This window comes from Melitaea cinxia, chromosome 2, assembly GCF_905220565.1.
Source record: "Melitaea cinxia chromosome 2, ilMelCinx1.1, whole genome shotgun sequence".
NCBI lineage: Eukaryota > Metazoa > Arthropoda > Insecta > Lepidoptera > Nymphalidae > Melitaea > Melitaea cinxia.
Genome location: NC_059395.1, coordinates 20,210,232 through 20,222,731, shown reverse-complemented (window position 1 = coordinate 20,222,731; position 12,500 = coordinate 20,210,232). Strand labels below are relative to the sequence as shown.

The 12,500-nt window shown below is 35.3% G+C and overlaps 3 protein-coding genes across 4 annotated transcripts; 2 read left to right on the top strand and 1 right to left on the bottom strand.

The window, feature by feature from the left end:
• The first annotated feature begins 1,414 nt into the window (after positions 1-1,414).
• Positions 1,415-2,672, top strand: LOC123666711 (protein OPI10 homolog). Its single transcript, XM_045600778.1, has 4 exons — positions 1,415-1,603; positions 1,688-1,940; positions 2,022-2,131; positions 2,239-2,672. Exons 1-4 carry the CDS (start codon positions 1,565-1,567, stop codon positions 2,437-2,439), a joined length of 603 nt encoding a protein of 200 aa, XP_045456734.1. The 5' UTR covers positions 1,415-1,564; the 3' UTR covers positions 2,440-2,672.
• A 2,701-nt stretch (positions 2,673-5,373) lies between these two features.
• Positions 5,374-10,298, bottom strand: LOC123662656 (cell division cycle 7-related protein kinase-like). Its single transcript, XM_045597466.1, has 9 exons — positions 9,979-10,298; positions 9,668-9,893; positions 9,498-9,591; positions 9,279-9,421; positions 8,500-8,683; positions 7,687-7,821; positions 6,681-7,001; positions 6,097-6,276; positions 5,374-5,871 (listed from the first exon to the last, which is right to left on the bottom strand). The coding sequence occupies exons 1-9, from the start codon at positions 10,130-10,132 to the stop codon at positions 5,728-5,730; spliced, it is 1,581 nt and encodes a 526-aa protein (XP_045453422.1). The 5' UTR covers positions 10,133-10,298; the 3' UTR covers positions 5,374-5,727.
• Positions 10,299-11,329: 1,031 nt separating this feature from the next.
• Positions 11,330-12,280, top strand: LOC123661346 (CDGSH iron-sulfur domain-containing protein 3, mitochondrial). 2 transcript variants are annotated; one of them, XM_045596321.1, is made up of 3 exons: positions 11,330-11,598; positions 11,690-11,916; positions 12,075-12,280. In XM_045596321.1, exons 1-3 carry the CDS (start codon positions 11,548-11,550, stop codon positions 12,205-12,207), a joined length of 411 nt encoding a protein of 136 aa, XP_045452277.1. In that variant the 5' UTR covers positions 11,330-11,547; the 3' UTR covers positions 12,208-12,280. The 2 variants fall into 2 exon arrangements, with proteins under 2 accessions (XP_045452277.1, XP_045452268.1); XM_045596312.1 differs by having other exon boundaries at positions 11,684-11,916.
• Positions 12,281-12,500: the final 220 nt, after the last annotated feature.

The following is a 12,500-nucleotide window of genomic DNA, read 5'->3' as shown; positions in this document are numbered from 1 at the left end:
ATCGATACATTTTCAATAGCTCAATTCAACTACGTTGTCCTTTTAAATTGCTCACCTCAAATTATTTAATTAAAAATCAAAAAAATCGTGGAAAAATATTCTTTTATCAATATTTTCAAACTCCTATATCTTTTGATGTATACAATATTTTAAATTGCTCAAAGTGTTAAAGAACTGCTCAAGTTGCATTTATAATTGCTCAAGTACAGTTTGAAACAGCTCCACTTTCCTTAATTTTTAAATAAATATAAATAGTTTAAACAAATTTAACGTTTATATTATAAGACAGTTGTACGCTGCGCGTGCGCATAGACAATGATGCGAAGCCAAAAAATTGCGGATATTCGTAATAAAAAAGATACTAATCGATAGATTTTCAGTAGCTCAATTCAACTACGTTGTCCTTTTAAATTGCTCACCTCAAATTATTTAATTAAAAATCAAAAAAGTCGTTGAAAAATATTCTTTTATCAATATTTTCAAACTCCTGTATCTTTTGATGTATACAATATTTTAAATTGCTCAACGTGTTAAATAACTGCTCAAGTTACATTTATAATTGCTCAAGTTCAGTTTGGAACAGCTCCACTTTCACTGAAAATCTATCGATTAGTATCTTTTTTATTACGAATATCCGCAATTTTTTGGCTTCGCATCATTGTCTATGCGCACGCGCAGCGTACACCTGTCTTATAATATAAACGTTAAATTTGTTTAAACTATTTATATTTATTTAAAAATTAAGGAAAGTGGAGCTGTTCCAAACTGTACTTGAGCAATTATAAATGCAACTTGAGCAGTTCTTTAACACTTTGAGCAATTTAAAATATTGTGTACATCAAAAGATATAGGAGTTTGAAAATATTGATAAAAGAATATTTTTCCACGATTTTTTTGATTTTTAATTAAATAATTTGAGGTGAGCAATTTAAAAGGACAACGTAGTTGAATTGAGCTATTGAAAATGTATCGATTAGCATTTTTTTTTTACGAAATCATTATTTTATTTGTTCAAACTATTTATATTTATTTAAAAATTAAGGGAAGTGGATCTGTTCCAAACTATACTTGAGCAATTATAAATGCAACTTGAGCAGTTTTTTAACACTTTGAGCAATTTAAAATATTGTATACATCAAAAGATATAGGAGTTTGAAAATATTTGATTTAAAAAAAAAAATAATTTTTAATTAAATAATTTGAGGTGAGCAATTTAAAAGGACAAAGTAGTTGAATTGAGCAATTCAAAATCTATCAATTAGTATTTTTTTGATTACAAATATCATTATTTTGCAGGCTGGGGTGGGGTAGGTTGTTTTTTATTGTTAAAAAATTAACATTTCTTCTTCTTTTACTTTGGCTCCCTGAAGGATTTGCCAATATCTTAACTTATATTTAATCTATTAAAATGTCATTTGATATTGACGTTTAGCGTTTATTGATGCCCTCGAAGTTGTATCGAAATGTGAAGTTCTTTCTAGAATGAAATGTTGTTTTTTTTAAATAGAATTTGCTCTTAATATTTCAAATAAATAGTAGAAGTATATTATTGTTTTTAATCTAAATGGCTAATATATTTGGTTTAATCGTGTCAGGACGACTAGTAAGTATAAGCCGTTCAATGTTTACAAATGTTGTATTTGAATATGGTCCGGGAGACCGAGAATGACAACCTCTTATTGTTTAGGTACAGACAGACTTCACGCCTGTCTCAGAAACGAGTCTGGTCACAACGATTCTGGACGTGGACTCGATAAACCATGCGGTAGTTTTTTTAACGGGGACGACGCCGTTGCCGGTGGGCACAGTAGCCGTTGTATACTGGAGCTGGCCCGACCCTAACGCGCCGCCCAACTGGCAGCCTCTAGGGCACATTTCCAACGCAAAGCCCTCGGCTATATTTAAAATATCTAATTTGAAGAAACTTCATGAGTTGTCTAGTAAGTTATTTTTCGATTTATTCACATTTATTCAAATTCTTACAAAAAAAAAAAAAATACTAAATTTTTCTACTTCTTCAGGTGAAAATAAATTTATGAGTGCATTTGGACAGCAACAGATCTGTAATAATGCTCAAATTGGAATTTCAATTGAACCAGAAGCAAATGCCCAGCTTCTTCCAAACTCAGAGGTAGGTCATACAATATTTAAAATAATTGTTTAAGATATAAATAAATATTCAAAAGAAGTTTTGGTTGCAAATAATTTCCAACTAAAATCCATTTGATTTTCTTTCAGGCGCAACAAGCAAACTCTTACGTCACATTTGCACAGAAAATGTTAGAAAATTTAGTTAATTTTGTAGCATCTTTTTCTGTGACTCAAGATCAAATGACACCAACGCCTGGTGTCTCATACATACCTCTCAACACCTTACATACATGGTATCAAAACTTTGAGAGGCGATTGCAGCAGAACCCTAACTTCTGGAAAAACTAGTGTTGAGACAACAATACAATTTTTTTTTATATAAGAGTCAAGACTACAATTTTAATTTTATGAAGTACAGAGTAAGAGTAGCTATTCTGAGCAATTTTATTACTTTCACGTATATTTTGTGCCAGTTTAATATATTTTAATGGCTTAAAAAGTGAAACGAAACAAATAGAGAAGCTGTGAAAAACTGGTTATCCTGTGTTCAGTGAATATTTAAAATAAAATGTGCTTATGAATTGCTTGTTTTTCTATATTATTTATATGTAGTTTACACGTAATTAAATCAGTGTAATGCAATAAGCTATGTCGATTTTGTATTAATTACTCATACAAGACTGCTTCGAATTTATATTTTTAAAATAAACACTTAACTAAGCTCTTTGTTGTTTACAATTTAGTAATAAAATAAGTAAAACAATCATATTTTGGCATCAATATGTATTCCATTTGTGAATAGTAACAATGAGGTAATAATAATCTAGTGAACACATTTCAAAGGCACTTATGCTGGAAAATATGATTCATTTTGGACTATTAAATATGTAAAAAAAACTTAAAACATGCAATAGCATACAGTGCATCAGCAGTTTAGTAATCAGAATGGAATCAACATTTCCAACATTATATTTACACAGTCAATAAGCCCTTTAATTGAACTAAAGTGCAGTTTATGGATAGTTTTAAAGTTTTTTTTTCTTTATTTCATGAATTATAGATAAAAAGTTTTAATTGATTTCTAATCATACTTTCTCTTCATGTACAAATATGGATTAGGGCTGACACAAAATATAATTCTGACATTGCCTGGACATAAAACAATATAACACTGTCTCTAAGAAATAAAAAAGTGGTTCCAAACCACTTTCACACTGCAGCCAATGTGATCAGTACATAATCTGGCAGCAACAGAGCATTTGCTGACTTCGTACTAAAACTTAAATAAGCTCCGAGATCTTCTTTAAAAGTAATTAACAATGACTGCAATGTATTAGCAGCATGATGCTAAATAAGAAAAGTAAATTACAATTTAATAGTTTAGTTTCAAAAAGCAAGTAAATTAAATTAAGCACATTCAAGCAAACAAAGTTGAGTTTGAAAATTTTTAGTATGAAAATAATAATAATAATACACTTTACATACACCAAAAACAGAAATAATACATAGCAATGAAAGATTTTATTAACTACATTCATTAGGTACAAAGGGATGCCTTATCGCTAAAAAGCGATCTCTTCCAGGCAACCTTAGAGCAAAGGAAATGGTCCAGCGTCAGCATAGGTGTACAATAACACAAATGTAGGGCCATACATTTATAGAAAATACATTGAAGATCATCGACAAACTAGTTTTGTATATAACAATGAAATACCTATTAGTAAAACTAACAATTTTACAAAGAGGGAAACAATTTTTAAATATATTAACATTTTACAATTTAATATTAATCCTACGTGGATTGTTTCAACCCCCAGCTAAAACAACCCCTAATTTAATAAATTAGGAAACGCATATGAAAGGCTGCCCAAACTAAAACTGTAACATACAAAGTTTGTCTTGTTAAAAAACATACTATTTGATATACAAGTAAAAGAATAGATTAGAATAGACAGGGTTGTAGATAAATAGAAAACATGAATGACAGTCGTAATTGATTATAGTTCTATCAATAATTCAAATAAATTAGTTGATTGGAAATTAGAGATATTCATTCCAATTAAATAAAGAGACACATATCATTCAGCAATATTAAGAAAACTAATTGTTTTTAACATACATATTGAAAAATGGCTTAATAAGTTAATTGTACCAGTCTTTTCGATATGATGTACTCATATATCAAGCACCAAAGCTATTGTTACTAAATTTGTATATCGGTAGTTGGAACATCTTAAAATATGGTAAAAAAATAGGTTATTTACTACGTTCAGACACATGTTAAGCTCTCAAAAGAGATGTAACATGTTCACAGCTACATTTGGCCTCGGCTACTGGTTACCTAAGTTCATACATTAATATAGTATATAGGTAGTATAAGGGGCCGGTTTCACCAGGTGTGATTAGAACCTGTTTCTCATCAAATTAATTACTACAACATTTAGATCCACATTTGCGAATTAGAATACCTCATAAATATACTGCAATTTGACGATAAAAAAGGTTAAGGCGTTAGCTTTTAACTGTTGAATACAGTCATCGTCAAATAGCGTTATCCACTATTGGTGAGACAGGCCCTGAGTACATTGCTCTTGTCAAAGCAAGTTTAAAATGTATAAAATCATTAAATAACTAACAACGTACAGGTGGTATCAAAAATAGTTTCCATATATTTGTGACCTAGTCTTTAATTAAATGTGTAGCACGAATTAATTTTATTACTAACTAGCTGGCCGGATAGACTTCGTTCTGTCAAAAGTGAATAGTAAACATTATTTTTTTTTAATATTTTTTTTTTTTTTATTAGAACCTTCCGCGGGCCTTAAGGAACATACAAAAAAATAAATTAGACGAAATGGTCGAGCCATTCTCGAGTTATGCGCTTAGCAACATTCATTTTTATTTATATATAAGATTTTCCCTAGTTAGTACTTGCAATGCGATTCTGCTACATATTGCCTACTATATACACATAAATTACTTGTTTGACTTTTGAATGAATCAATGAAAAACACGATATTAACCGGTAGATTAATTATTAAAAACACGATATTAACCAGTAGATTAATAATTAATCTACCGGTTAATATCGGTAATATAGGTGTTTTTATTTTAGATATTTTTTTTCTTTTTAATCATTGTCTTAAAGACCTAAGAAATTGTTAAATTATCAAGTTAGCCCAACTGTAAATTCTTTTTAATCTAGAATAATTTTTCTAATATAATTAAGAAATTCGACGTTTTGAAAATTTGTTAACATTATTGTACAATAATATTTCAATGTGACTTATTGTAAAAATGTGTATTAGTATTTAATTAATTATCCGAGCGTCAGTATTTTAAATACCGTGCCCATCTGTAATTGCGGGTACACGAAAATTTTAACATAATGTACGCACGCTAGATTGATGTACCTTGCATTGATGAGCCTTGTATAAATAGATTCCGACGGTATTTTTTTAAATAAGTAATCATGTTGGAGACCAGAAATATACTAATACAATTTTAACAACCCTACACATATTTTGCAAGTTTCTCGTGGCGTCTCCTAGGTGTCGTGCACGTGTCTAGTAACATCTGACAGCTGACGTGCAGATGTAACGTGACATTGGCTAGATGTGCGCGTGTGGCGTGACGTTACGTGTCGGCGAGGAAGGGGTGTTTGAGCGCGTCGGCGGCGGTGAGGCGCGAGCTCGGGTCGGGGTCCAGCAGTCGCAATGCCAGTGAGAACGCGGCGTCCGGGAACCCTGCCACCGTGACCCCGGGGTCGAACTCGTCCGCCTAGCGAATAACAATAAACACAAAATAAAATAATTTTTATAAAAAGAAAATCAAAAACAACTTAATTCACATAGGCTTAAAAGCAGCTTCGAATTGTCATTTTACACATTAGAATTTTAATTATCGCTAAAAGTAAAGTTACCATAGATTCTGTAGAAATTAACTGGCAAGAAACTCCATAGTTAATCTTTAACAAATATAATATATATAGCCGTGATTACTCACTCGTATGGACTCGTCGCGACAAAGGCATTGAGGGACGGGCAGGCGGCAATGGGCGCACGGCACTCCGCCCGCCCCCGGCCCCGCCCCCGCCCCCGCCCCCGCCGGCCGCCCGCCCCGCAGGCGCGCCGTCAGCTTGCGCAGGCACAGGCCGCGCCGCCACGTCGACGACACCACGCGCCGCTCTGCAGGCACACATTCCATATTTTGAACTAATCATTATTCGACGTTTCGGCGACCTGTCTAACATTGATTAAGCTCATTACAAACTGGTCGATAGCAAGAATAGATATACACTATTAAATAAATTAAATGAATATGTCACACTCGAGTCTTTTAAGGCAGACTTAAAAGATAAAAGCTTCACACTTAACGGCTCCACTAGGGGTTACTTCTGTGTCGAGAGTCCAGACCGCAGCAGACGTTTATAAGGCCTATACAAATGTACGTAATGCGCGCGAATCGAACCCTCAACCACCAGCGCAACTGTCAAAAGCCGGAGGCGGGACCGTCGCGCTAACGATTCGTCAAATGAAGCAATACCAAACGCTTGGGAAGGCGTTAGGCGTGGCGCGGAGAGGCGGCGCACCTAGCGCGAGCGCGGCGCGCTGCAGCGGCTCGGTGCCCAGCAGGTCGGCGAGCTCGGCCAGCGCCGCCGCGTCGTCGCCGGCGCGGAAGAACGGGTAGCGCGCCGTGAGCGCGCTCAGCAGCACCACGCCGGCCGCCCACGCGTCCACGGCGGGCCCCTGGCGCGGGCTCTTCAGCAGCACCTCGGGCGGCCGGAAGCCCTGCGTGCCGGCGCGCGGCGCGCGCGCGGCGGCGCGGCCGGCGCACGCGCTGCACACGCCGCCCACGTTGGCGCACGCGCACTCCACGCGCAGCGCCCGCGCCTGCGCCGGCGGCGGGCTCTGCGGCACGCCGTGCGAGTTATTGCTTCCTATTAACTACTTAAACACGCTAACTTCAAACAAAATTTAGGATCACGGTAACAAATCGACTACGGTTTGACATTGGATAAATTACAAACTTCAGCCTATCGCAGTCCACTGCTAGACATAGGCCTCGAGCTCATGTGTGTTGTCACCACGCTGGGCAGGCGGGTCGGTGACCGCAGGGCTAGCTTTGTCGCACCGAAGACACTGCTGCCCGTCTTCGGCCTGTGTACTTCAAAGCCAGCAATTGGATGGTTATCCCGCCATTGATCGGCTTTTTAAGTTCCAAGGTGGAACTATGTTATCCCTTAGTTGCCTCTCACGACACCCAAAGGAAGATAGGGGGTCGCTATATTCTTTACTGCCATAACCACACAGCTAAACTTAGGTAATGTGGCCAGTAAAAAAAATTCGATGTGACATCTTAATTTATACTGTGCTATAAAATAATAGTTGTACATTTAATTATTTCATCGATGTGAGGAGTGTCAGAGACGTGTGGCGACGACATAAAATATACGTGCTAGACGTTACACAGACTACCACTGAGCGTAACGAAATGCACCATGCCGTGCGTTAGGTGATGGCGGTTGTTGTTACTCATCGTCGCACTAATGAAATATAATAGTTTAGAGCTTGAACAAAGCTTTATCACACATACCTTTGGTAAATTTTGTCTAGGAATTTGCACCTTTGGAAGGATAAGTCGGGGGGGCGCAGGCGGATCTACATTTGTACTCTTTGAACGCATCGATAAATCTAAAGCCATTCTTTTCGCATTTGGGGATAGATCATCCTGAAAATTAAAAAGTAAAATTTGAGAAATATTTTCAATCATTTAAAATATCTATATATATATATATATATATATATATATATATATATATATATACATATTGCACTAATAAATAAATTTACGTTTAACTAGTTATTTGCTACCTTGACTTTTTTTTTTGTTTTCTTTTTATGTATGAATGATTTTTTTTTTGACAATGAAATTTTTGTGACATTCGTTAAGTGAGTAAATAGCCTTATGGCGAAATAAATGTTTTCATTTCGTTTCTGTGGATGAAAATGGGTTTCGCGTAGCATGTTACTCCAACTTAGTTGCGGCTTTGATTTTCAGTGAGCATGATTAGATTATTATGATACGACATGACACTTATGACATGATCACATATGAATTTGTTGTTTAGGTGGTCGTCCATTGATCACGTCTTGTTTTTTTTTAGCAAATTTTAACCCCTTGGCAATATGTTCAGTTTCTTTAAATAGTAATAATAAAATCTCGATACAAATTTCTTTCCATTAGTTTTTTCGGTTTAGAAATCGAACATTCAACGAAAAATAATGACACGCGATATCTCAATATACCCCTTCCTTGTGATATTCCGTGATGTTTTTCCTGACCCCCCACGAGACTCACGTGATTGACGGACGACCCCTAATGAATAATAAGCATTGGGGTAGTGACCTCGTCCCGCGGCCGCTTGCAGGCGGTGGGCGGGGCGGGCGGTGCGGGCGGGGCGGGCGGGGCGGGCAGGGCAGGCGGGGCGGGCGGCGCGCCCAGGCCGGCGGAGGAGCAGTGCGCGGGCGGCGGCGAGGGCTCGTCGCGCGCGCACACGCGCTGCGATAGACCAAAGTCCACTAGTAAGTACCTGCCCACCACACACGTATATTTACATACACACTCACTGGCTTGGGTACGCTACATAGACGGCATTGGTTACAACAAAAAATATTAACATTCAAAGTCTTTCTAGTACATATTTCATATATGTACATATGAACCAAGTTATAGAAAAAAAAAGTATACTAATCTTTATGTATAAAAATCAATTGCTATTTGTTTTTGGCTCTTATTAGATTACTTACAAACAGACTTTTTATTTGTATGCCAAATTTTTTTTCACTTTTAATTTTTTATAATGAACTAATCTCGGTTGAGTTTCTTTATTTCAATGAAGATGTAATCCAATGATTACTTCTCAATATTTATTGAAGCAATACTACAAATCTTATAGGAATAACTTTTTTTGACATAGCATACAATATAATGAAACAACTTTTTCGGGTTTTATCTCGGTTTATGAAGTTTTTTAAAATTTGTCGTTATGGATAGTTTACAGCAACCATGTTCACGGGTCACCTACCATTGTTTGTTGTTGTTTCATTATAATGAGTGAAATTTGCATAAACATTAGAAAACAATATAAAATACTATAACACAAGTAAAAGCAAGATTCTATATACCTTTTATTTTCTCTATCATAAAGGAAGTTGCTGGGTTTGACATCTCTATGGATGACTCCAAATGAGTGCACATGACGCAATGCCACAAACAGTGCCCGCATATACTGTTTCACCTCTTCAGCATCCATATCTCCTACATATTCCTAACAATTTCAAAACATATAACTTTAAAACAAATGCATGTTTATTATGTAAATAGTCTGATCATGTGATACTTACAGAAAACTTTTTATGGGGTATATAAGGCATCACAAATACAATAGTGTCAAGATGTCGAAGGCACAGTTCAACACCTATCACATTAAATTTCCCTCTGCAAACATGATAACAATAAGATCAGTGAGATACTCTTCAATTAGACAATATTTAAAGCTGTATGTAACACTTACCCCATGTCCTGAAGACATCTCAGTTCATGTTCGATCCGAGCGGGGTGCGCGGTAGGCACCAGGTGCTTGATAGCGAACCATGGTTTCTGTGCGTCAGGCAGCTCGGAGTGTTTTTTCAAAGAGCCTAAGTAGACAGAGCTGAACGTGCCCTCACCAATCTTGCGATGGACGTCGAATATGGCGTTCAGCTTTGGTAGTTTTTGCAGCAGCTCATTTATCTGCCGCTCTAAAAATACACGAAAGAGTTTACGAAACTAACCTTCAAACTAGAATGTCATTCGAAAGAATATTAAAATGCTTTGGTCACCTACTTTCTACGTCACCTTTATCACATAGCAAAGTATTGGTTCTCTTTTTCTTGGTTCCATTAGTCTTATTCTTCCGTGATTCTACATTCTGTAATGTACCCTGGTAATCTTTGAGTATTTTTAGCCCTTTAGCCTCTATTCCTCTTATTCTCGACATAACCCAAACGATAATAGGAACATCAGCGTATCACTTTCATACCTAGTTTTGTGCTTCTCCACCAAGAGGTCATCGAATGATCGAAACCCAGTTAAACAAAAATAAACTAATAGAGAAAAAATTTAAAAGAAAACAAAGTCTCTTGACGTCAAACTTCAATATTTCAGTGACGTTCATAGACTAAAATAGATTGAAGTAATGATAACGAGTAGACCATTGCTAAGATTTAGCGGTGGGCGTTATTTAACGTAATCGGTTTCAGTAACTAGTTACGAAGCTAATAACCATATACGTAGTTTCGCCGATACGAATGTAACGATTATTTTACGTACGCAGTTTTTTTGCGTACGCAGTTTTATCAAAAACTTGACACAACGACCGGCGCATAAGCGTTTTGCCTAATAACAGGTTACTAATATTAATCATTACAATACGCAGATACGCTTACGCGTAGGATAAAAAGAGATGGCTTTATGTACTATAGATGCATCTTTGTTTTCGAATATGCTCATGGGATTTTGTACGCAATTGACTATGAGCTTAAGTTTATTTTAATACGCACAGTTTTTTTAAAGAAATTTTAATTTCGGTCGTGTTTCTTTTTAAATATTTTCGAATTTACTATTTAGCATTAAGTTAAGACAGTTGACGAGTGATTAATTATTAACGATTAATGTTATTGTCTCGTGTTGAAGTATATACTAAAATAGTATGGGTTTTTTGTTGTATTTTTAATTATATGTATGTATGTATGTATTTCGAAAAATAATTAAAAACTGTACATAAAAAATCAAATGAACTTCTAAATACGCCTGCATCGATTATTATGACTATACAAAAATCATAAAGTAATTTAAATAACATGTTTTGCAGCCAGTCGTAAGCCTGGATAAAATATGAAGGGAAGTTAATTTAATTATACTATCCATCAATATTAACGTACGTAACGGCATTCGTATATGTTACAAGTTATAACATATAACTACTTCATAACCATAATACAAACAAAAGTAATATAACGTCGCCGTCCCGTACTGATACTGTATATAAAAATAACTAGTTTCGAAAAATAAGCAGTTTCGAAACTAGTTACGCGTATCCACGAAACTACGTATAACCGATTACACATAAAAGACGTTACGACCCACGACTACTAAGATTATTAAAACCAAGCATCTGTATCTGTCAATTATCTGTACATTCTAAGCTCAATACTATTCTGTGGTCGTCAATTGTCAAACTGTCATATTTTGGTCATACATCTGTAATTTAGCCTTATTTTGTACTTTATTATAAATTATACAATATATGTTCAGTTATAAAGAAGCCGAGATAAAATCATTTGAAGCGGCACGCTAATTCTAAGTTATTTGTATTGTATAAGTTAATAACAAATTGTACATAAGCAGCAAGAAATGTTTGCAAGAAAGCTGAAACTCAATGTAGTAAACCACTGCATTAAAACGGTTAGTATCAGGATTGTTATCTTCTATAAATTTATTGTTGTTACGTAAATCAAAATAATAATAAAATAATAATACGTCCTCTTAGTTGCAGGCGGGATATGTAACCAAAGCTCCAAAACCAGAAATTCCGACGAATCCCTTAAAACAAATTTACTCAGCTAATGACCAGCAAACTAATGGTATAGTGTACGATAGAAAACCCTTCAAGCTAACATTGGAAGAGGGTAAAACATACCATTGGTGCCTGTGCGGACGCTCCAAGTCACAGCCTCTCTGTGATGGCACACATAAAGATGTTTATCTTAAAATAACACAAAGGTAAGGAAGTTCTTATTTGAAAAACCTTATTTTGTGGATTCTTACTACTACGTACTCCTAGTACTGACTTTTGAAACACCTTTTTGTACATTATTAAGGCTAATTTTAATAACATAAAATTTTTATTAAAAATAACTAACTTGTTGTTTTTATTTCAGACCTATCAAATTTCAAGTAACAAAAACTAAGGATTATTGGCTATGCAATTGTAAGCAGACTAAAAACAGACCATTCTGCGACGGAACGCACAAACAGAAGGAAATACAAGAAGCCACTACTATCAGACTGTAGATATTTACTAACATTAAATGCGCAATAGAATATAGTTATGAAATTTAGATATTAAATAAATTGTTATATTAAATTTTTTGTTTTGTTTATAAATAACAACACAGATTTCTTTAGTATTTAAACTAGCTCATCTTAAATTTGATCCATATAGTCATTCATCACTCGCTTCAGCCTATTATAGTCCACTGCTGGACATAGGCCTCTCCAATTTCAGGCCAAAAATGAAATGAACTCATGTGTATAGCTCATAGTTACCATACTAGACGATACCAGTACTGGTTACTAATTCTTTA